The sequence below is a fragment of the Coregonus lavaretus genome (assembly GCF_964263955.1).
Source record: "Coregonus lavaretus genome assembly, chromosome: 12".
NCBI lineage: Eukaryota > Metazoa > Chordata > Actinopteri > Salmoniformes > Salmonidae > Coregonus > Coregonus lavaretus.
This window is the reverse complement of record NC_139999.1, coordinates 20,645,181-20,670,319: the sequence shown is the minus strand read 5'-3', so window position 1 is coordinate 20,670,319 and position 25,139 is coordinate 20,645,181. Positions and strand designations below refer to the sequence as shown.

Genomic DNA, 25,139 nt, shown 5'->3' with positions numbered 1-25,139 from the left:
CACTCAAATAAAAGCTAGACAGTCAGGGGGAATTCAAAATTCCAAAAACAATGAATTTAGCAGTATAGATTTTGTTATTATATTTCAGCAAAATAACACAGCATTAGCCATAGCAAAATACATAGAATTGCAGGAAATTTGCTTTATAACTGCAACATTTTCTCTCAGCTACATAGCAAAATGTGTAGAATTGTAGGACATTTGCTTTAAAACTGCAAACATTACTCTCAGCTCCCTACAGACAAAAAAAATATACGTGCCTTTTACATTTTCAGATTAGTGATGTTTTCAAATGTCATTATCTGCTGACTAACATCAAGAGGTATGTAGAAGTAGACAGTAGAGGTTGTGACCTTTCAGGTGATGTGTAACATTCCAACTCCAAATTATTTAGATTGTTTATACAAATGCAACTACGTCAGCTGTTCAAAATAATTCAAAATGGAGATATATGGTTCTTCGTCTGTAAGGCTCAGTTGGCCCACGTGAGCAGGATGCCCTACCAGTGTGACTTCAGAGATTCAGTCAGATAATCCCTGGCATTTAAGAGCTGCTATTCTGTGTTTATGTGCCTTGTGTATGTTTGTGTGTGCTTTTGGACGAGTGTTGTGCTGTGAAACTGACTATTTAGAAGTTTGCTTATGTTTTCTAGAGTAAAAGGTCCCTGGGACTGACATCATTTGAGGAATGCAACACTATACTAACTAAACAAAAGCCAGGGATAATAGTCTAGTGAAAGGGTAACCCGACCCAGTCTCACCTTCCTCTGACACTTCAGCCCATTCAGGTTTGGGGAACTCGTACTGGCCCAGCCTAATTCTCCGCTTCATCCCTGGAGAGATGGCCTGGCCCGTGTTAGAGTAGAACGGAGGAAACCCACACAGCCTGCAGAGGAGACAATTGCGTAGAGGTTGACAGTTATTAGGTTGCACTGACTTTCATATGATTATATACTATGTATGTACTGTATATGCACACACAGACAAACAAACACACACACACACACACACACACACGTTATGTTCTTCTATCATCGTGGGGACCTAAAATACATTTCCATTCCAAATTCTATTTTCCCTAACCCCTAACCCTACCCTTACCTTAACCCATAACCCTAAACCTAAATCCTAACCCTAACCCCTTACCCTAATTGTAACCGTAACCTTAATTGTAACCCCTAAGCTTAAAATAGCCTTTGTCCTCATGGGGACATGGAAAATGTCCCCACGAGGGAGAATTGTCCTTGTTTTACTATCCTTGTGGGGACTTTTGTGGATTTTAGGTCCCCACAAGGATAGAAGAACCAACCCACACGCATGCATGCACACACACACTGTACTCACAGGATGTACATGATGACACCCAGAGACCACATGTCACATGACTTGTCATATTTCTCCGGGCCCAAAACCTCAGGGGCTTATCAACAGGGCGACACACACAAATAGAGACAGACAGACGGAAAATACAATTACATGATGGAAACCACTTAAGTCCAAAGTATGCATAATATTGTGCAATAAATCTGATTGTCACACATACTCCTATTCCTACAGTAGTATAGTATTGTAACTTACCCACGTAGTAAGGGGTGTAGCAGGGGGTCTGCAGGAGGTTGTGCGTGGTCTCCTTAGCAAAGCCAAAGTCTGTCAGTTTGAGAGTACCATTGCGTTCCTGATGGGTGTACAGCAGGTTCTCAGGCTGAGGGAGAGGAAGTGAAACGTATCTGTCATTAAACATGTCACTGTTTACACATAGGATTAATAAATGCATGGAAACTCTGTTTGTCACTATCTGCTGCTCTTATCTTGATATGTGTGTGAGTGACATTGCTCACCTTGATGTCTCTGTGTGCGATGTTCATGTTGTGGAGGAACTCGATGGCCGTGCCAATATCCCGCATGATCTCTGAGCCCTCTAGAAGAGGAGAGCAGAGAGACATAGTCTCAGGACAACACTGTATGTAACATTAAACATACATTGTGTAACCCCCTGTAAAGACTGTGTTCAGTTTATTATGTGTGGCAATGCTCATGTACGCGTTCTGGAACTGCCCGCGCCCCCCGTACAGAACTGTCTGCGTCCACGTACGGTGTGGCACTGGCGCCAAGTATATTGGCCGGGTACACACAAATTGGGCTGAGGTGATCTTGGGGAACAATGACAGAGTTCGCTAAGAGTGTTGAGACACCAACGTTTATTGTTCAATTTACTTTTTGTTTAATAGTCAGGAACAATATGAGTGTAGCCAGCTACTTTTCACTCGCTTTCTCTTTTAATTTTGTGGTTCATCAGATTCGTCATCATCCTCGAGGGACAGACAAACAAACTGCTGGCTAGTCAATACAGCAAAGATTTTTTTATAACTAACCCAAGATAGACCACAGCCTGTCGTTTCCAATGGGAGCAAATTAATCATAGTGGGCAAAACAAGCAAGGAGGTGGGCAGAGCCAAGCTTGATTTAGCAAGATTCTATTGACGCGTTCTAGCATGTATTTGCATATTTCCGTTAGGGAACGCCTACTCTGCAAAGTGCGCGTGTGCAATAACTCAATTCGCTCTTGCACTCCTAAACAAAGCAAATTTTAGAAACCTTGGCAAAGGGTAAAGTCTACAAAACGTAGTCCACTCTGTTCGTAACAGATTCTAGTTTTGGGAACAGAAAACATTATTGAGATCAAGTGTTTAATCGATGACAGATTTAGCAGAATGTCAGCCAAAATCCATCTTGCTTCTCCCGATGTCAGTCACTGGGTTTCCTCTCATCACCATATTTGGTGGTGAGTGGAAATGCCAACCGGATGCTTCAGATTTATACTGTATATCCGGTGAAACATCTAGCTCATTGTTCTATCTGTGGGTACAGCTAGCTAAGCTAGCTAGCTACTCTACTAGCAGCATCCTACCACTACATCATCACCGGCTGCCTGCATTTATTCTACAAGTTACTCTCTGGGTACCGATAGAGCTCTCTGGTTGTTTCTTCCACCTGTTAAAACCAGTGGAATGCTTGGCCCTCTCGTTGATAGATGCTAGCTACCTATGACCCTCTGTCTGGTTCTCCTCTTTTCACTGGATGGACGGTACAGGGGAGAACGACTGCCCCCTCTCATTGAAGCCACAGAAGTTCAAGGCCGACTGCGGTACTGCAGGCATTGTTATTAGAAAACAGGATCCCCCATTATAGTGAATGGAAAATTGACAATCTTCGTGTAAATAAATGTGTTTTGGAAGACAATCATGGTACCAATAACTGCTTCTAATACACCAGATGTATGTCCTTGAACAGATTATTTTAAAATCGCACACAGAAGAAGTTATAAGGAAAATGTAGTTGCTAATGGCAGCCTACAGTACCCCGGTCGGCCTTTAACTTGAGTTACTCAATGAGAAGGGGCAACACTGAGCTAGCCTGCAATATCACTTCCTGGAGTAGCTCAAACTGCGCATGTTATGTCTCCATGAGATACCATCTTAACCGACTTCATTTTGCTTCAATGCACTATTGAATCTTCACATAGGAATGAATGGTGTCACATGATCGATGGCTTTGTCCATTCATATATTTACAGTCATTGGGATGGTAATGTTCATGTTTTAACACCTCCGTGTCCAAGGACAAGGACCTAACTTTTTTAATGTATTTTTGGGGTGTCCTAAGCTTTTTATTGTTTGTAAAACTTTAGTTTAGAGCTCTCAAGTGTTTTAACTTCACTATCTGTTGGCTTTTAGGTACAGTATATATACAGGCACCAGTTTCGAACTAGCTTCAGCTTTCTAGGGTTCAAGGTTGGGAAAGTAGTTAGCTACTGTACGTCTACAGGGTTTGATTAATATTTGATATATGGTTGAACAATTGCAATACTGTAGATTTTTTAAAATTATATGTCTTATTCAAATCCTTTAATCATTTTGAGGTTTTAATATTATTCCTGTTTAAAATTAGTCTCAGGGTTTTATAGGTCCAGTATTATTGTGTGGTCATATGGTAGTTCATTGTGTCCTTTGTGATAATTGCTATGTCCTTACATTTGTACCTTTTTACATTCTAATCCATTTTTGACCATTATCTTTAGCTTTAATAAATTCCACTGACGTGTAGGAAAAGGGTTATTGTGTTGCCATTGTGTGGGTGTATCATATAGTTTCCTATTAAGCTAGTTATAACCTTTTAAGTGTGTATGCTTATTAGGTGGAGGCACCACATTATTCTATACATGAAACATATACAGTCTGATGGTGTATCTTACCACTGTAATTTTATTTGACTCATGTTAACACACATGCAGTGTCTTGTCGGCCTACATGCTACCCATATACACAACCCTTGTCTATTACTGCCACTCACCTATATACAGTGGGGAATAAAAGTATTTAGTCAGCCACCAATTGTGCAAGTTCTCCCACTTAAAAAGATGAGAGAGGCCTGTAATTTTCATCATAGGTACACGTCAACTATGACAGACAAATTGAGAAAAACATTTCCAGAAAATCACATTGTAGGATTTTTTATGAATTTATTAGCAAATTATGGTGGAAAATAAGTATTTGGTTACCTACAAACAAGCAAGATTTCTGCCTCTCACAGACCTGTAACTTTTTCTTTAAAAGGCTCCTCTGTCCTCCACTCGTTACCTGTATTAATGGCACCTGTTTGAACTTGTTATCAGTATAAAAGACACCTGTCCACAACCTCAAACAGTCACACTCCAAACTCCACTATGGCCAAGACCAAAGAGCTGTCAAAGGACACCAGAAACAAAATTGTAGACCTGCACCAGGCTGGGAAGACTGAATCTGCAATAGGTAAGCAGCTTGGTTTGAAGAAATCAACTGTGGGAGCAATTATTAGGAAATGGAAGACATACAAGACCACTGATAATCTCCCTCGATCTGGGGCTCCACGCAAGATCTCACCCCGTGGGGTCAAAATGATCACAAGAACGGTGAGCAAAAGTCCCAGAACCACACGGGGGGACCTAGTGAATGACCTGCAGAGAGCTGGGACCAAAGTAACAAAGCCTACCATCAGTAACACACTACGCCGCCAGGGACTCAAATCCTGCAGTGCCAGACGTGTCCCCCTGCTTAAGCCAGTACATGTCCAGGCCCGTCTGAAGTTTGCTAGAGTGCATTTGGATGATCCAGAAGAGGATTGGGAGAATGTCATATGGTCAGATGAAACCAAAATATAACTTTTTGGTAAAAACTCAACTCGTCGTGTTTGGAGGACAAAGAATGCTGAGTTGCATCCAAAGAACACCATACCTACTGTGAAGCATGGGGGTGGAAACATCATGCTTTGGGGCTGTTTTTCTGCAAAGGGACCAGGACGACTGATCCGTGTAAAGGAAAGAATGAATGGGGCCATGTATCGTGAGATTTTGAGTGAAAACCTCCTTCCATCAGCAAGGGCATTGAAGATGAAACGTGGCTGGGTCTTTCAGCATGACAATGATCCCAAACACACTGCCCGGGCAACGAAGGAGTGGCTTCGTAAGAAGCATTTCAAGGTCCTGGAGTGGCCTAGCCAGTCTCCAGATCTCAACCCCATAGAAAATCTTTGGAGGGAGTTGAAAGTCCGTGTTGCCCAGCGACAGCCCCAAAACATCACTGCTCTAGAGGAGATCTGCATGGAGGAATGGGCCAAAATACCAGCAACAGTGTGTGAAAACCTTGTGAAGACTTACAGAAAACGTTTGACCTGTGTCATTGCCAACAAAGGGTATATAACAAAGTATTGAGAAACTTTTGTTATTGACCAAATACTTATTTTCCACCATAATTTGCAAATAAATTCATTAAAAATCCTACAATGTGATTTTCTGGATTTTTTTTCCTCATTTTGTCTGTCATAGTTGATGTGTACTTATGATGAAAATTACAGGCCTCTCTCATCTTTTTAAGTGGGAGAACTTGCACAATTGGTGGCTGACAAAATACTTTTTTTCCCCACTGTATATAAATAGATAGAACCCAGGTTCAGTACTATCAGTACTAGCCTAGTTAAAGTCAGAACAAAGCTGCCTGAAGAAAGAGGGGTCACACATATACAGTGGCTTCCGAAAGTATTCACCCCCCTTGGCATTTTTCCTATTTTGTTGCCTTACAACCTGGAATTAAAATGGATTTTTTGGGGGTTTGTATAATTTGATTTACACAACATGCCTACCACTTTGAAGATGCAAAATATGTTTTTATTGTGAAACAAACAAGAAACATGACTTGAGCGTGCATAACTATTCACCCCCCCCAAAATCAATACTTTGTAGAGCCACCTTTTGCAGCAATTACAGCTGCAAGTCTCTTGGGGTATGTCTCTATAAGCTTGGCACATCTAGCCACTGGGATTTTTGCCCATTCTTCAAGGCAAAACTGCTCCAGCTCCTTCAAGTTGGATGGGTTCCGCTGGTGTATAGCAATCTTTAAGTCATACCACAGATTCTCAATTGGATTGAGGTCTGGGCTTTGACTAGGGCATTCCAAGACATTTCAATGTTTCCCCTTAAACCACTTGAATGTTGCTTTAGCAGTATGCTTAGGGTCTTTGTCCTGCTGGAATGTGAACCTCCGTCCCAGTCTCAAATCTCTGGAAGACTGAAACAGGTTTCCCTCAAGAATTTCCCTGTATTTAGCGGCATCCATCATTCCTTCAATTATGACCAGATTCCCAGTCCCTGCCGATACAAAACATCCCCACAGCATGATGCTGCCACCACCATGCTTCACTCTGAGGATGGTGTTCTTGGGGTGATGAGAGGTGTTGGGTTTGCGCCAGACATAGCATTTTCCTTGATGGCCAAAAAGTACTCTCATCTGACCAGAGTACCTTCTTCCATATGTTTGGGGAGTCTCCCACATGCCTTTTGGCGAACACGTGTTTGCTTATTGTTTTCTTTAAGCAATGGCTTTTCCATAAAGCTCAGCTCTGTGGAGTGTACGGCTTAAAGTGGTCCTATGGACAGATACTCCAATCTCCGCTGTGGAGCTTTGCAGCTCCTTCAGGCTTATCTTTGGTCTCTTTGTTGCCTCTCTGATTAATGCCCTCCTTGCCTGGTCCGTGAGTTTTGGTGGGCGGTCCTCTCTTGGCAGGTTTGTTGTGGTGCCATATTCTTTCCATTTTTTAATAATAGATTTAATGGTGCTCCGTGGGATGTTCAAAGTTTCGGATATTTTTTTATAACCCAACCCTGATCTGTACTTCTCCACAACATTGTCCCTGACCTGTTTGAAGAGCTCCTTGGTCTTCATGGTGCCACTTGCTTAGTGGTGCCCCTTGCTTAGTGGTGTTGCAGACTCTGGGGCCTTTCAGAACAGGTGTATATATACTGAGATCATGTGACAGATCATGTGACACTTAGATTGCACACAGGTGGACTTTATTTAACTAATTATGTGACTTCTGAAGGTAACTGGTTGCACCAGATCTTATTTAGTGGCTTCATAGCAAAGGGGTGAATACATATGCATGCACCACTTTTCCGTTATTTATTTTTTAGAATTCTTTGAAACAAGTTATTTTATTCATTTCACTTCACCAATTTGGACTATTTTGTGTATGTCCATTAGATGAAATCCAAATAAAAATCCATTTAAATTACAGGTTGTAATGCAACAAAAATAGGAAAAACGCCAAGGGGGATGAATACTTTTGCAAGGCACTGTATAGTATGTCCATTCCCAGAAACATGTAGCCCAGTCCTCCTTCCCCGGCCCCCTTCCCTCTGAGCCCCCTTACCTCTCTCAGTGAAAGCCTGGTCCCCTCTGGCCTGGATCCGGCTGAACAGTTCTCCCCCTTGCATACTGGAACCAGAGAAACGCACACATTGAGTTAATATTGAGACGCTGTCATGGAGTTATCATTCTAAAAACAACACTGCTTATCACTCTCCTACATTATAAATGTTTCTACAAGATAAACTCTGCTACGTCAATAAAAAGCCATAAAATATTACAGTGAAAGCAGGAACCATTTAGGAGCACTCTTGATCAGCATGATGTTAGTGGGATAACGTTAGCCTGGGAAAAGAACAGTCTGCCATGCACTTCATCTCCCCCTCTGTCTTTATACACATTATACACATAAACACACACTGACATTCAGAAATCCATACACACTGTAACTCCTCTACCCTCCTTCAAGATCTCTGTCTTTAGAAAAACACTGTGAATCACTCTCTGTTATGTGGAAAGCATTGTTTATACACTGAGTGTACAAAACACTAGGAACACCTTCCTAATATTGAGTAGCACCCCCCTTTGCCCTCAGAACAGCATAAATTTGTCAGGGCATGGACTCTACAAGGTGTCAAAAGCGTTCCAAAGGGATGCTGGCCCATGTTGAGTCCAATGCTTTCCACAGTTGTGTCAAGTTGGCTGGATGTCCTTTGGGTGGTGGACCATTTTTGATACACACAGGAAACTGTTGAGCATGAAAAACCCAGCAGCGTTGTAGTTCTTGACACACTCAAACCGATGCGCCTGGCACCTACTACCATACCCTATTCAAAGGCACTTAAATATTTTTTCTTGCCCATTCACCCTCTGAATGGCACACATTCACAATCCATGTCTCAATTGTCTCAAGGATTAAACATCCTTATTTGACTTGTCTCCTCACCTTCATCTACACTGATTGAAATGGATTTAATAAGTGATATCATTAAGGGATCATTGCTTTCACCTGGATTCACCTGGTCAGTCTATGTGGTGGAAAGAGCAGGTGTTCCCAGTGTTTTGTACACTCAGTGTATGATCTTTTGAGAGAGTGTGTGTGTGTGTGTGTGTGTGTGTGTGTGTGTGCGTGCGTGTGTGTGTGTGTGTGTGTGTGTGTGTGTGTGTGTGTGTGTGTGTGTGTGTGTGTATGTGAGAGATAGAAAGAGTGAGTAAGGAGGAAGTGAGTAAGAGAGAGAGCCAAGTCCAAATCCAACATCCATGTCCAACTCAGTTACCGACTATTCTCCTTCATTACGCTAGCTGAGCTGAGCTGCTGCTCTCCTCTGACCCTCTCTGAGAAAGGAAACAGCTGACCACAAAGAGAGATTACTTTACAGAGAACAAACACGTCACACACCCTCAACTCAGCTCTGAACCGTCAGGCACCCTGTCTACGACTGGTCAGTGCACTATACTCCCATGTGTCTGAAAATGCACCTCAAGGGAAATCATTGTCAGTATCTAAACAGTATCTCTTCTGTCGTGTTTAAAATTCCACATACCATATATTCTTTATTTCCTTGGCACTTGACTGGAGGATGAGCGAATACTACAGTATATCAAGAGAGTCGGGTGTAATTATTTTGTACTGAGAGCCTGAGGTGATCTGTGAGGCACAAGTAGAGTCCCAGCCATGGCCCAGGCCTGCCACATACTTGGCCTGCATAGACATACCAAGGCCAAGTGAGTGAGCTTTCCATCAAGCCTAATGGTGTCAGAGAGAAGCTATGAGGGACTGGCAATATGTCAATAGTTTATGGCCAGTGGCTGAGGACAGAGAAATATGACTTGTATTCCCACAGAGAGCAGAGGATTCTGGGTAAAAGAGATGACAGGACAGGATCCTACCATTCCATGATGATGAGCAGGCACTTCTTTCCATGATGCATGTTCTCGTACAGACTGAGAATGCGAACGATGTAAGGTCCCCCCGACACCCGCCAGTGTAGCTCAACCTCCAGCCTCGCCTTGGGACTGTCATAGAGAATCTGAGAGAGAGAGAAACAGGAAGAGGTGGGGTAGGAATTTTATTTTTTCCCTCTTTCAGTTCCCTACCATACAAGTCCTGTGTAGCTCAGTTGGTAGAGCATGGCGTTTGCAACGCCAGGGTTGTGGGTTCGTTTCCCACGGGGGACCAGTATGAAAAAAATATGTATGCACTCACTAACTGTAAGTCGCTCTGGATAAGAGCGTCTGCTAAATGACTAAAAATGTTTTTTTAAATGTTAGGGGGCCTGTTTAAGTCATTGCACACACACAAACCTTGACTTGAAATAGACATAACACATGCGCACACATGCGCATGCACGCACACACACGCACACAGTAGGAGGCATGGTAGGCCTTGACATAGCACCTGTCTTTCATCAGAGGATATTTTTGGGTGCTGACAGTGACAGAGTGGGCTCCTGCTGGATTCAAGACCAGCCCAGTCACAGAGCTGCAGCTGAGAACAGAACACAACACAGACAGTCTGGCCACCACTCATCCTTTACCACAACCTTACACACTCTCTAACACACCTTTTACAGATTCAATTATATGATAACGTGGATGGTGAGAAATGTGGAAGCTACTGTACATGTCTCTTGCGGTTGGAGATGGAGTTTCATCTAGACAGTTGTGGTTTTAGAATGACTGGCTATAAACGGACTTAAAGGTCTCATTCGATTACAGAAGTCATAACCGGCAACCTGACTCTCTCACTGAACAATTCATTACTTTTTTTAACACAGGAAAAGTGGGTAAAAGTTAGGATTTGGTCCTAAGAGACAAGCTCTCATCACATCTTCATTACATCATCCATCCAACCTGAATGGCCTATGAGTGGCCAAGGCAGGCACGTGTTGTTTAGAGTAGTTAATAAAATACACAGTTAAAACTTTAACCAAAACAGTCATCAACCCTTTTTGAAGATTTACAATGTTACTATAGGAAGTAGGAACTAGGTTTTATATCAATTTCACCCAAAATAATAAGTGATTCTTCGTTTCTGGTTAGATGCATATTTATATTGTGAATGAGTCTGTGTTTTTATGTGTGTGTTTAGAGTATGCAGGTGCTTAGGCATGTTTTCTTTATCATTAATGAGTGTGTGTGTATTTTTAAAGAGGAAGTCCTTCCCCTTTTGTTGCAGGGGAGTGTGTTGAAAGTGGAAGCGAAGGACTTCCGTTGGCCTCTTTAACTGATTTCTGTTTAACTTAACCTCACAACCCACAGTATCCAGGGTATCCCTAAAAGAGTGGTCCTTACTTCTGTCCAGTATCTGGGGAGCATGTGAGAGTGAGTCTTGGATACCTTATTGCTTGGTCAAAAATATACAGGTTAGGACAAGAGGGTTCTAATATCCCATAAGTCTTTGCATAAATGAGGAAGAATTCTAAACAATGGGACTAGCAATGCGAGGGAAAATGACAGGAAGTGAATGTTAACAGTACAGAAAGTAAATATCCTTAAATATCCTGATCTAGTGAGATATACATGGCGGAGACTCAATCAAGCTAGTCGTCTTGACTACTTTCTTATGTCATTCTCTTTGGCACCAAAAGTTTAAAAAGTATTGATAGGGGACAGGATGCGGTCGGACAATCATATAATTGGCATATACATTACTCTTACTGAATTTCCACGTGGGCGAGGATATTGGAAATTTAATCAAAGCCTATTGGATGATAACTTGTTTTTAACTAGGACAGAGGAATTTATAACTGATTTTTTCCGACATAACATAGGTACAGCAAATCCCCTTATTGCATGGGACACCTTTAAATGTGCCTTTAGAGGCCATGCAATTCAGTACTCATCTCGAAAACAAAAGCAATTTAGGTCAAAAGAGTCCACACTAACAAAGGAAATAGAAGGTCTAACAGAACTGATAGATAGTAATAAAAACTGTAACATAGAGGCTCAGAATAAATTAGAGGAAAAACTAAAATAAATGGAGAAACTTATTCAAGAAAGATCAAGTGTAATATATTATAAAAAATAAAGCAAACTGGATGGAATATGGGGAAAAATGCACCAAATTATTTTTTAATCTTCAACATAGGAATGCTACCAAAAATAATTTATTGAAACTGGTTACAAATGACGTAGTCACCCATGATTCACCAAATTATATTTTGAAGGAGGAAACAAAGTACTTTAAGCATATGTTTTCGTTTCAGTTGCCTCCATCTCCTCTAACTGAAGCAAATTGTAGAGTTTTTTTTTTATTGATAATGTAAAATTAACAGCCATACAGAAAGTGAAGGTGAAATTACAGAGGAGGAACTTCTGGATGCAATTAAAGACTTTAAGTCCGGGAAAACGCTAGGGTTGGGATGGCATACCAGTCGAGGTATACCAAACCTTTTTTGATATACTCAGAGGACCGTTATTAGCATGTTTTAACCACTCCTATGTAAATGGTAGATTATCAGAAACTCAAGAAGAAGGCCTGATTTCATTATTACTGAAACAGGATACAAGTGGAAAATATAAAGATCCAGTCCATTAAAAAAATTGGCGGCCTCTTACACTTCAGTGTTGTGATGCAAAAATTCTAGCAAAATGTATAGTGCATAGAATTAAAAAGGTATTGTCGGACATTATACATTCTAATCAGACAGGTTTTTTACATGGGCGATACATTGGAGATAATATAAGGCAAGTACTGGAAACAATAGAACACTATGAAAAATCTGGGAAGCCAGGCCTACTATTCATAGCAGACTTCGAAAAGGCATTTGATAAAGTACGACTGGGGTTTATATATAAATGCCTGGAGCATATCAATTTTGGACAATCTCTTATAAATTGGGTTAAAATCATTTATAGTAACCCTAGGTGTAAAATAGTAAATAATGTATATTTCTCAGAAAGTTTTAAACTGTCAAGAGGAGTGAAACAAGGTTGTCCACTATCGGCATATCTATTTATTATTGCCATCGAGATGTTAGCTATTAAAATCAGATCCTACAATAATATCAAGGGATTAGAAATCCAGGCCTTAAAAACAAAGGTGTCATTGTACGCTGATGATTCATGTTTTCTTTTAAATCCACAACTTGAATCCCTCCACAGCCTCATAGAGGATCTAGATACATTTTCTAACCTCTCTGGATTACAACCAAATTATGATAAATGTACTATATTACGTATTGGATCACTAAAAAATAGAACATTTACATTACCATGTAGTTTACCAATAAAATGGTCTGATGGTGATATGGATATACTCGGAATACATATCCCAAATGAAATAAATGATCTCACTCCAAAAAAATGTATTAGAAAGTTAGCAAAAATAGATAAGATCTTGCTACCATGGAAAGGTAAATACCTGTCAATTTGTGGAAAAATCACACTGATTAACTCTTTAGTATTATCCCAGTTTACCTATTTGCTTATGGTCTTGCCTACGCCTAGCGAACAGTTTTTTAAATTATATGAGAAAATTAAACGGGCCTATTTACAGTGGGGGAAAAAAGTATTTAGTCAGCCACCAATTGTGCAAGTTCTCCCACTTAAAAAGATGAGAGAGGCCTGTAATTTTCATCATAGGTACACGTCAACTATGACAGACAAATTGAGAAAAACATTTCCAGAAAATCACATTGTAGGATTTTTAATGAATTTATTAGCAAATTATGGTGGAAAATAAGTATTTGGTCACCTACAAACAAGCAAGATTTCTGGCTCTCACATACCTGTAACTTCTTCTTTAAGAGGCTCCTCTGTCTTCCACTCGTTACCTGTATTAATGGCACCTGTTTGAACTTGTTATCAGTATAAAAGACACCTGTCCACAACCTCAAACAGTCACACTCCAAACTCCACTATGGCAAGACCAAAGAGCTGTCAAAGGACACCAGAAACAAAATTGTAGACCTGCACCAGGCTGGGAAGACTGAATCTGCAATAGGTAAGCAGCTTGGTTTGAGGAAATCAACTGTGGGAGCAATTATTAGGAAATGGAAGACATACAAGACCACTGATAATCTCCCTCGATCTGGGGCTCCACGCAAGATCTCACCCCGTGGGGTCAAAATGATCACAAGAACGGTGAGCAAAAGTCCCAGAACCACACGGGGGGACCTAGTGAATGACCTGCAGAGAGCTGGGACCAAAGTAACAAAGCCTACCATCAGTAACACACTACGCCGCCAGGGACTCAAATCCTGCAGTGCCAGACGTGTCCCCCTGCTTAAGCCAGTACATGTCCAGGCCCGTCTGACGTTTGCTAGAGTGCATTTGGATGATCCAGAAGAGGATTGGGAGAATGTCATATGGTCAGATGAAACCAAAATAGAACTTTTTGGTAAAAGCTCAACTCGTCGTGTTTGGAGGACAAAGAATGCTGAGTTGCATCCAAAGAACACCATACCTACTGTGAAGCATGGGGGTGGAAACATCATGATTTGGGGCTGTTTTTCTGCAAAGGGACCAGGACGACTGATCCGTGTAAAGGAAAGAATGAATGGGGCCATGTATCGTGAGATTTTGAGTGAAAACCTCCTTCCATCAGCAAGGGCATTGAAGATGAAATGTGGCTGTGTCTTTCAGCATGACAATGATCCCAAATACACCACCCGGGCAACGAAGGAGTGGCTTCGTAAGAAGCATTTCAAGGTCCTGGAGTGGCCTAGCCAGTCTCCAGATCTCAACCCCATAGAAAATCTTTGGAGGGAGTTGAAAGTCCGTGTTGCCCAGCGACAGCCCCAAAACATCACTGCTCTAGAGGAGATCTGCATGGAGGAATGGGCCAAAATACCAGCAACAGTGTGTGAAAACCTTGTGAAGACTTACAGAAAACGTTTGACCTGTGTCATTGCCAACAAAGGGTATATAACAAAGTATTGAGAAACTTTTGTTATTGACCAAATACTTATTTTCCACCATAATTTGCAAATAAATTCATTAAAAATCCTACAATGTGATTTTCTGGAATTTTTTTTCTCATTTTGTACCTATGATGAAAATTACAGGCCTTTCTCATCTTTTTAAGTGGGAGAACTTGCACAATTGGTGGCTGACTAAATACTTTTTTCCCCCACTGTATATAATGAATATGAATTAGGAGGACAGAAATTATTAAATATTAAAGCATTAGACCTATCACTGAAAGCTTCAGTCATACAAAAATTATACTTAAATCCGAACTGGTTCTCTAGCAAATTAGTAAAATTGTCTCATCCAATGTTCAAGAAGGGACTTTTTCCCTTTATTCAGATTACAACCCCTCACTTTCAGGTATTTCAAAAGGAAATCATCTCCCAAATATCACTATTTCTAAAACAAGCCATAGAAAGTTGGTTGCAATTTCAATTTAATCCTCCAGAAATGACAGAACAAATATTGCAACAAATATTGTGGTTAAACTCAAATATACTAATTGATAAAAAAATGTTATTTTTTGAGAAAATGTTTAAAAGAGGTATAATCTTCGTAAATTATATTATCCGTAGGAATGGTAGAGTTATGTCGCACATGCAGCTAACAAAAACATATGGAAATGTCTGCTCTACCCAAAATTACAACCAAATAATTGCAGCATTACCGCAAAAATGGAAGAGGAAAGTGGAAGGAGGAAAAAGTAAGGAACTTGTCTGTCGGCCTTGCATTAAAGAACATAATTGGTTAAATAAAATTGTGATGAATAAAAAAGTTTACCAGTTTCATTTAAGGACCAAAAGATTGACAGCCGTCCCATATACAGTGGGGAGAACAAGTATTTGATACACTGCCGATTTTGCAGGTTTTCCTACTTACAAAGCATGTAGAGGTCTGTAATTTTTATCATAGGTACACTTCAACTGTGAGAAACAAAAATCCAGAAAATCACATTGTATGATTTTTAAGTAATTAATTTGCATTTTATTGCATGACATAAGTATTTGATCACCTACCAACCAGTAAGAATTCCAGCTCTCACAGACCTGTTAGTTTTTCTTTAAGAAGCCCTCCTGTTCTCCACTCATTACCTGTATTAACTGCACCTGTTTGAACTCGTTACCTGTATAAAAGACACCTGTCCACACACTCAATCAAACAGACTCCAACCTCTCCACAATGGCCAAGACCAGAGAGTTGTGTAAGGACATCAGGGATAAAATTGTAGACCTGCACAAGGCTGGGATGGGCTACAGGACAATAGGCAAGCAGCTTGGTGAGAAGGCAACAACTGTTGGCGCAATTATTAGAAAATGGAAGAAGTTCAAGATGACGGTCAATCACCCTCGGTCTGGGGCTCCATGCAAGATCTCACCTCGTGGGGCATCAATGATCATGAGGAAGGTGAGGGATCAGCCCAGAACTACACGGCAGGACTGGTCAATGACCTGAAGAGAGCTGGGACCACAGTCTCAAAGAAAACCATTAGTAACACACTACGCCGTCATGGATTAAAATCCTGCAGCGCACGCAAGGTCCCCCTGCTCAAGCCAGCGCATGTCCAGGCCCGTCTGAAGTTTGCCAATGACCATCTGGATGATCCAGAGGAGGAATGGGAGAAGGTCATGTGGTCTGATGAGACAAAAATAGAGCTTTTTGGTCTAAACTCCACTCGCCGTGTTTGGAGGAAGAAGAAGGATGAGTACAACCCCAAGAACACCATCCCAACCGTGAAGCATGGAGGTGGAAACATCATTCTTTGGGGATGCTTTTCTGCAAAGGGGACAGGACGACTGCACCGTATTGAGGGGAGGATGGATGGGGCCATGTATCGCAAGATCTTGGCCAACAACCTCCTTCCCTCAGTAAGAGCATTGAAGATGGGCCGTGGCTGGGTCTTCCAGCATGACAATGACCCAAAACACACAGCCAGGGCAACTAAGGAGTGGCTCCGTAAGAAGCATCTCAAGGTTCTGGAGTGGCCTAGCCAGTCTCCAGACCTGAACCCAATAGAAAATCTTTGGAGGGAGCTGAAAGTCCGTATTGCCCAGCGACAGCCCCAAAACCTGAAGGATCTGGAGAAGGTCTGTATGGAGAAGTGGGCCAAAATCCCTGCTGCAGTGTGTGCAAACCTGGTCAAGACCTACAGGAAACGTATGATCTCTGTAATTGCAAACAAAGGTTTCTGTACCAAATATTAAGTTCTGCTTTTCTGATGTATCAAATACTTATGTCATGCAATAAAATGCAAATTAATTAATTACAAATCATACAATGTGATTTTCTGGATTTTTGTTTTAGATTCCGTCTCTCACAGTTGAAGTGTACCTATGATAAAAAATTAAAGACCTCTACATGCTTTGTAAGTAGGAAAACCTGCAAAATCGGCAGTGTATCAAATACTTGTTCTCCCCACTGTATGTATATATGTATGTGTATATATATATATGTGTATGCATGTGTATATGTATATATATCTATATATGTATATATGCGAGAAAAAAAAACATATGGGGGATTGGAAGTGATGCAGACAATTACATTGATGGAAGTTACAATCTATCTGCAATATTAAAGCTGATTTACCCCCTAAAAAAAAAAGAAGAAAAAAAAAAGACAAAAGACACACACACAAGAACACACACGGACACACACACAAAACTGAGTTAATATTCAGATGGACTCATTTCTAATGTGAGGTGACATCATCTGGGCACTCTGCAGATACTATGGGACCTAAAAACACACCTGTCCCTGATTCCTCTCTAAACCAATCAACAATCTCCCCCATCTTCCTCTAAACCAATCAGACCCTTCTCCGCTGAGGCCCCGGCAGTGACAAAGGTTTAATCTGGTTAAATGACCCAGCCCCTTCTTAACAGAGCATTGTGTCCTGATATCCATTTAAGAATCTCATCTTTTCACTTCATAGACCTTTTCACACACTGGCAAAACATCAAAGCTTTACACATTTATATAAATTAGGAAGTTTAGAGACTGTTCAAGGTTGAGAGCAGTCTGGACATTGGTCTGTGTGTCTCAGTAACAGAGTCTGTCTAACCTACCTTTGCCTTTATAAGTGCTCTATTCAATCTGTTTACAGATTGCATGATAGAAATGTAAAGGTAATTTCCGATTTAGCCGACATATGCAGCGTTTACCGTGAATGCAGTCTCCACTAACGCAGGAACATTGCCTTTAAATGTATATCACACTGTAACGCTGAACTTCCATGAATCGGATTGAATAGAGCCCTAAGTCTCTATTCAACCAATAAAGAGGTAATTAAAGTGGGGGGCGCTGTTGGAAGCCAAGGATGTAGCACGCGTCTCCCTATCGCTCCTGAATTAGTGACCAAATTTATATATTTAACTTTGCAAAATTGCATACATTTCTGTTTGCCCAGGCGTCTGAAGAGACCCATAAACAACTCAGTTCAAGTTTAATAAATTTAAATTCGTAATGACATCAATCCGGCCAAAAACAGAGTCTGCAAGAGCAGGCCGCAGCAAGCCTGCAACTTCTCCCGACTCACCCCCGCCACCAAACGCTGCCAATGCCGGCCCCACGGAAACACTGACTGTGGAGATGCTGCAATCCGTGATAGGCACCCTCAAAACCGACATTTTCGGAAAAATTGACTGTCTCTCTACCAATCTCAGGTCAGAGATATCAACGATCAAAGACGAGCTTAAAAAATCTATCGAGAGTATACAGAATAAGCTCGACGCACATGGGGTGACTTTATCGGATTTGGAGCGAGGTGCTACAGACCACAGCACTCGCATTAGCGAGCTAGAGGCTAACGTCGGCTCATTGACAACTAGGGTGGCATTCCTCGATAATAGATGCGAAGATATGGAAAGTAGAATGCGGAGGAACAACATTAGTCTACTGGGAATACCGGAGGGAGTGGAGGGCCCAAGGCCCACGGAGTACATGGCCCAGCTACTTCAGGAGCTGCTCGGGCTAGAGGAGAAGCCATTGCTAGACCGGGCTCACCGCACTCTGCGTAGCCGACCCAGGGATGGAGAACCCCCGCGACCATTTGTCATCAGGGTGCATTTCTTTCACGTCCGCAACGACATACTGAGAAGATCGGGAGAAGCATCCCCTCTTCTACATAAGGGTAAAAGAGTCTCGATATTTGCGGACTACACAACAGCTGTGGCTAAGAGGCGGGCTAGCTTTGGAGCTGTGAAACGCCAACTACACGCCTGCCCGGGCGTGAAGTTCGGCCTCATCTACCCTGCGGTTTTGAGACTGACTTTACCGGACGGCTCCATGCACAGATTCGAGGACCCGGCTATAGCGGCAGATTTCATCAACAAGAACGTGAAAGCGGCTGTTGTACCGCATGGTGTGTAACAAATGGTTGGCTGGCTGGTCTTCCTAGCAGGCTAGTTAGCAGGCCGAATGGGTGACTAACGAAGCCATCTTTGCTGGGTTCATCGACATATGAAGGTCATTCTCTTTTTTATCTCTTTATTTCCAGCCCAGGTTTGCCGCCTCTAATGCCAATATCTGGGGGTCTGCATGGCTGTTTCAGTTTGATCATTTACCATCTGCGTCGAGGTTAAACCTCTCTTAATCGAGGATAGTTTTCCTTAGACTCTGTTGGGGACCATTCTATCCATGTTTGGCTTACTCTAGTTAAATGGTCACTAATCTTAGGTAGCACAGAGTAAGAGTTATCATGCTTAGCTCTAAACTTTCTTTGTATTTAGGGTTTTGCTTGCATCTCATTTGGGGAGATGCTTCGGCAAGGGCGGGTGTGAGGGAAGGGTTTGTTCACTCTCTATTTGTATATAGTTTGTATATGTTTTTTGTGCCTCTTCGCTTGTCTTTGTTTTTTACATTTGCGCTTTTAGGTTCAACTAAGATCTTCAGTTTACATTGTACCTTGTCCTTTACACATCCTCTCTCTCTCTTAAGATATGACTCAGCCTAGTGTAGCCCATACTGCTGGAGGGAATGGCTTTAATTTTCTTACTTGGAACTGCAGGGGCATAAATAACCCAGTTAAACGTAGTAAGGTGCTACACCATCTTCATCATTTGAAAGCTCACATCATCTTTCTCCAAGAAACTCATCTGAAGGTATCACAACACTCAAGTCTTAGGTGCAGATGGGTGGGTCAGGTGTTCCATTCCTCATTTCAGAGTAAGGCGAGAGGGGTGGCTATTTTACTTCACAGATCGGTACCTTTTACATGTTCTAAGGTGATCGCAGATCCCCATGGTAGATATATAATTGTCAGTGGTAGGCTGCTCAATACAAAGGTTCTTCTTGTTAATATCTATGCTCCTAATTGGGACAATGGTGATTTTTTCAAATCGGTTTTCTCTACACTCCCAGATATGTCCACCCATATGTTGATTTTAGGAGGTGACTTTAACTGTTGGTTAGACCCACAATTGGATCGATCCTCCACTAAACCTACCACCTTATCAACCTCAGCTAGAGTTGTTCGAACCTTTATGTCTGAATTCGCAGTCTCAGATCCTTGGAGAATGGTTAATCCAGCTGGGAAAGCATACTCTTTTTTCTCATCAGTTCACCACACTTTTACGCGCATAGACTACTTCCTTGTGGATGACCGGCTCCTCCACTCCATATCTTCATGTTCATATAACCCAATTGTTGTATCTGACCACGCCCCTGTTACTATGGAAGTAGCTTTTCAAAATGTTGACAATCAGCGACCGCCTTGGCGACTAAAAACTCAACTGCTCAGTAATGAACACTTTGTCAATTTTGTTTTGAGTCAAATCGACTTTTTCATGATTACAAATAGAACCCCAAACATCTCTGCGTCTACTCTCTGGGAAACTTTGAAAGCTTATATCAGAGGTGAAATTATCTCCTACACCGCATATGAGAACAAATTGAAAAGGCATAGGTTATCTATGTTAACACGCTGTATTGCCCAATTAGATGACATTTATGCCGTTTCACCATCCCCGGATATTTATAAGGAACGTTTAACTCTGCAAGCAGAATTTGACACACTATTAACAGACCAGGTTACTGAAATGCTTGTCAAGTCTAGGAGCACTTACTATGAACAAGGAGATAAAGCCAGTAAATTATTAGCTCACAAGTTACGTCAACTATCATCATCATCTCAGATTACAAAAATTCGTACATCATCTGGGATATCATTAGATCCTGGGGGGATCAATGAGGAGTTCAAGAGATATTACCAGTCTCTATATACCTCTGAAAGTAAAGCGGATACACTGGAATTGGATGATTTCTTCCACTCACTTTCTGTGCCTTCGGTCGGCCGGGATTTGGTTAAAAAATTAGAGCAGCCGATCACTGTTGAAGAACTGTCTAACGCTGTCAAATCCCTTCAATCTGGGAGAAGCCCAGGGCCTGATGGCTACTCGACAGAGTTTTATAAAAAGTTTATCTCCAAAATAGCCCCTATTCTAATTGAAATGTACAATGATGCATTTGTAAATGGTGCTCTCCCACATACTCTCACTCAAGCAACCATTTGTGTTATTCTTAAAAAAAACAAAGACCCTCTTGACTGTGCATCATACCGTCCAATTAGCCTGCTAAATGTGGACTATAAAATTCTAGCCAAAATTCTGGCAACGCGGCTAGAAACAGTCCTCCCATCAATTATCTCTCCGGATCAAACAGGATTTATAAAAAATAGACACTCATTCTTCAATCTCCGAAGATTATTTAATATTATATACAATCCTTCAGTCGACAATACCTCTGAAGCCATTATATCCCTGGACGCGGAGAAAGCGTTTGATCGGGTGGAATGGAAATACCTTTTTTACACTCTAAATAAATTTGGCTTTGGCTCCAAATTCATGACCTGGATAAAACTTCTGTACTCATCCCCCCAAGCCTCTGTCAGGACTAATAACACTCAATCAGATCGCTTCCCTTTGCAAAGATCGACACGTCAGGGTTGCCCTTTAAGTCCCTTACTGTTTGCCCTCGCCATAGAGCCACTTGCAATAGCACTTCGCTCCAACCCCCCTCATCAAAGGCATAGTCAGATACGGACACGAACACAAACTGTCTTTATATGCAGATGATTTATTAATATACACATCCAATCTTTCTGTCTCTGTCCCTGCAGCCCTTGCTACTTTCGCATCCTTCGGTCACTTATCAGGGTATAAACTAAATCTCAGTAAAAGTGAATTGATGCCACTTAACATGGCTGCAAAAAAATCCCCTTTACATAACTTGCCATTTAAAATAGCTCACAGTAGTTTTATTTATCTCGGGGTACATGTCACAATTAGGTTTGAAAACCTTTTTCAAGCCAACTTTGCTCCTCTCTTAACCCGTACTAAGGACGATTTGGAACGGTGGTCTTTGCTACACCTCTCCTTAGTTGCTAGAATTAACTCTATTAAAATGAATACTCTCCCTAAATTCTTATACCTCTATCAGTGCCTTCCAATATTTCTACCCAATACATTTTTCAAAAAGATCGACGGCCTAATTCTACCCTTTATATGGGACAAAAAGCCTCCTAGGATGCGAAAACAGCTCTTGCAGAGGCCCAAACCAGACGGCGGTCTAGCTCTACCAGATTTCAGATTCTATTATTGGGCCGCTAACCTTAGGATCATTCAGTACTGGTTGCAGAGCAGAGTGATATTCCCACCCCCAACTTGGCTGGAGATGGAGGCTGCCTCGTCTACACCGGCATCATTGTCTTCCCTCGCTCACTCCTCTGTTACAGGCCCTTACTCCTCCTTCACCAATAATATATGTGTCAAAACAACATTGAAGATCTGGAATCAATTTAGGCGCCACTTTGGGTTTCAAACAACCTCTTCCTTGGCTCCGGTAGCCTCAAACCCAGCTTTTCCCCCATCTATGATTGATGGTGCTTTCTCAACATGGTCTAATCTCGGTATTAAAAGATTCAGAGATCTGTATACTAACAATACATTTAGTACGTTTCAACAATTATCAGCTAAATTTGGTCTCCCCAGACATCATTTTTTTAGGTTCTTACAAGTCCGGAGTTATGTCCGCAGCATAGATCCAGGATTCCCCAACCTTTCTGGTGGAACACAGTTCGACACATTTCTCACCCCACTTCCTAATCAGAAAGGCACATTGTCAATAATCTATAGTCAAATTTGCTCACTACAAGCCATCTCATTAAACAATATCAAATCCTCTTGGGAGGAGGAACTGGGTGAGGAAATATCTGATGAACTATGGGAAGGGGCACTCAAAAGGGTACATAGCTCTTCTATTTGCGCTCGACACGGCCTCATCCAATGCAAACTCATTCATAGGGCCCACTGGACCAAAGCAAGACTATCAAAAATTTACAAGGATGTGAACCCTAATTGTGTTCGATGTAACCAGTCCCCTGCTAATCATGTGCACATGTTTTGGTGCTGCCCATCTCTTGTTGGTTTCTGGAAAGACATCTTTAACACACTCTCAGAATTAAGCGGCACACAGATCGAGCCAGACCCTCTCATTGCATTATTTGGAGTTTCCTTACCCACAATACAATTGACCAAAATGAATAAGGATGTAATTGCCTTTGTCACGTTGTTAGCGAGACGATTAATTTTACTTAGATGGAAATCCCCTGCAGCCCCTTCTCATGCTCTTTGGATTAAATCTATTTTGAATTGCATAAAGTTGGAGAAAATAAAACAGACACTCAATGGGTCTGTAGACAAATTCTATGCAAAGTGGGCTCCCTTCTTTTCTTATGTTAAAAGAATACATTTCCCTGCAGTTCCAGAGTGATGTGTATTTATATATTGGTGATGTAAGAAGCCTGGTATGTGCATATACGACATCTCGGATGTTAAGGACGGTAATAACTGTGCTAGCTGACCTATAACAACTGGATCAAAACAGATATTTTTCCTTTTTTTTTCTTTCTTTTTTTATTTTTTTTATCTTATTTATGTGTTTAATGTCTATTTTTTCTTTCATGTCTGTCTCTCTATGTTTTGCTGTATCGTTGTCTTCAAATTGTTGTTCCATATTCATACCAAATAACTTTCAAGTGCAATTATTTACTAAATGCTGGTACTGAAAATTCAATAAACAAAGTATAAAAAAAAAAAAAAAAAGAGGTAATTAAAGTGAAAAAGTAAATAGTGCGGAGAGTTAAGTGTGAGAGTGCAGGATTTATCCTGTTGTAGACTAGTAAGTAGTTAGGGAGTGTGAAGAACAACTGTAACTCCAGGAATTAAAAAGATAATAAGCTAACACGTACACTGAGTGTACAAAACATTAGGAACACAGTGCACCCCCCTTTTCCCTCAGAACAGCCTAAATTAATTCAACAGACTCTACAAGGTGTTGAAAGCGTTCTACAGGGATGCTGGTCCATGTTGATTCCAATGCTTCCCAAAGTTTTGTCAAGTTGGCTGGATGTCCTTTGAGTGGTGGACCCTTCTTGATACACATGGAAAACTGTTGAGCGTGAAAAACCAAGCAGTGTTGCAGTTCTTGACACACTCAAACCAGTGCGCCTGGCACCTACTACCATACACCGTTCAAAGACAGTTAAATATTTTGTCTTGCCCATTCACCCTCTGAATGGCACACATACATAATCCATGTCTCAATTGTCCCAAGGCTTAAAAATCCTTCTTTACCGGTCTCCTCCCCTTCATCTACACTGACTGAAGTGGATTTAACAATTGACATCAATAAGGGATCATAGCTTTCACCTAGATTCACCTGGTCAGTCTATGTCATGGAACGAGTAGTGTTCCTAATGTTTTGTACACTCAGTGTATACTGAAGGTCTTCTGAATGTTAAGATGAAGAGATACTGCTGATATTAGATTAGTAACATTATAGGATACTCAAGAGAAAATAAGATCCCACTTGAAACAAAATGTAGCTAAATCTTTGCAAATATATAGTAATTACATATACTGTAGGCTACACAGGTAGACATTGTTACGTTTTACTAATATAGTACTTCATAGTAATACCTCTTTGTGGTATGTAGTCAGGTATAATCCTGAAATACACATTCACATGAACAGCACGTGTTTAATCTATAATGCTTATCATCCCACCATTCCTCTCTGACTGATTAACAGTTTTTATTGGCATGGCCGACTTTCCTGGGGCTGGGGCCACTGTTCAGGTTAGTAGGTTTACTATGCTACACACTACAGATTCTCAGATCACTTTCAAGTGAACCGAAACCATAGTAATTTAAGTGGGACACAGATGGACCAAAACCCTGCTAACCCTGCCAAGAAGTTGCATAAACCCTGCCAATGGCTTATAATATAAGAAGAACAACCACAAAGATTAACAGAAGCTGAAGAAACTGAACAGTGAGCTAAAACCCACATAGATGCAAAACCCTACTATGAGATTAATCTAAAAACTATTTGAAAGAAGAAGAACTTGGCTATGAAGAGAGTGCAGTAACAGTTTGTCTGGAGGAAATGGGAGTTCCAAAATGGAACATTCACCTGCCAAATAGAAGTTATAATGGAACATACAGCGAATGGAATCTTAGGAGTTCCTTCATGGAACAACACAGGGTCTTTTC

General features: G+C 41.2%; 1 protein-coding gene across 1 annotated transcript in view; it reads right to left on the bottom strand.

Moving 5' to 3' along the window:
• LOC311138767 (MAP kinase-activated protein kinase 3-like) overlaps nucleotides 1–25,139 on the bottom strand; it is a 44,585-nt gene that overhangs the window by 15,089 nt on the left and 4,357 nt on the right. Inside the window, exons 2-7 of the mRNA XM_084173585.1 lie at nucleotides 9,566–9,705; nucleotides 7,740–7,804; nucleotides 1,838–1,917; nucleotides 1,578–1,701; nucleotides 1,344–1,419; nucleotides 761–885 (exon numbers count right to left, since the gene is read on the bottom strand). Of these exons, the coding sequence (XP_084029711.1) occupies nucleotides 761–885; nucleotides 1,344–1,419; nucleotides 1,578–1,701; nucleotides 1,838–1,917; nucleotides 7,740–7,804; nucleotides 9,566–9,705 (610 nt within the window). The remainder of the gene's footprint in view (nucleotides 1–760; nucleotides 886–1,343; nucleotides 1,420–1,577; nucleotides 1,702–1,837; nucleotides 1,918–7,739; nucleotides 7,805–9,565; nucleotides 9,706–25,139) is intronic.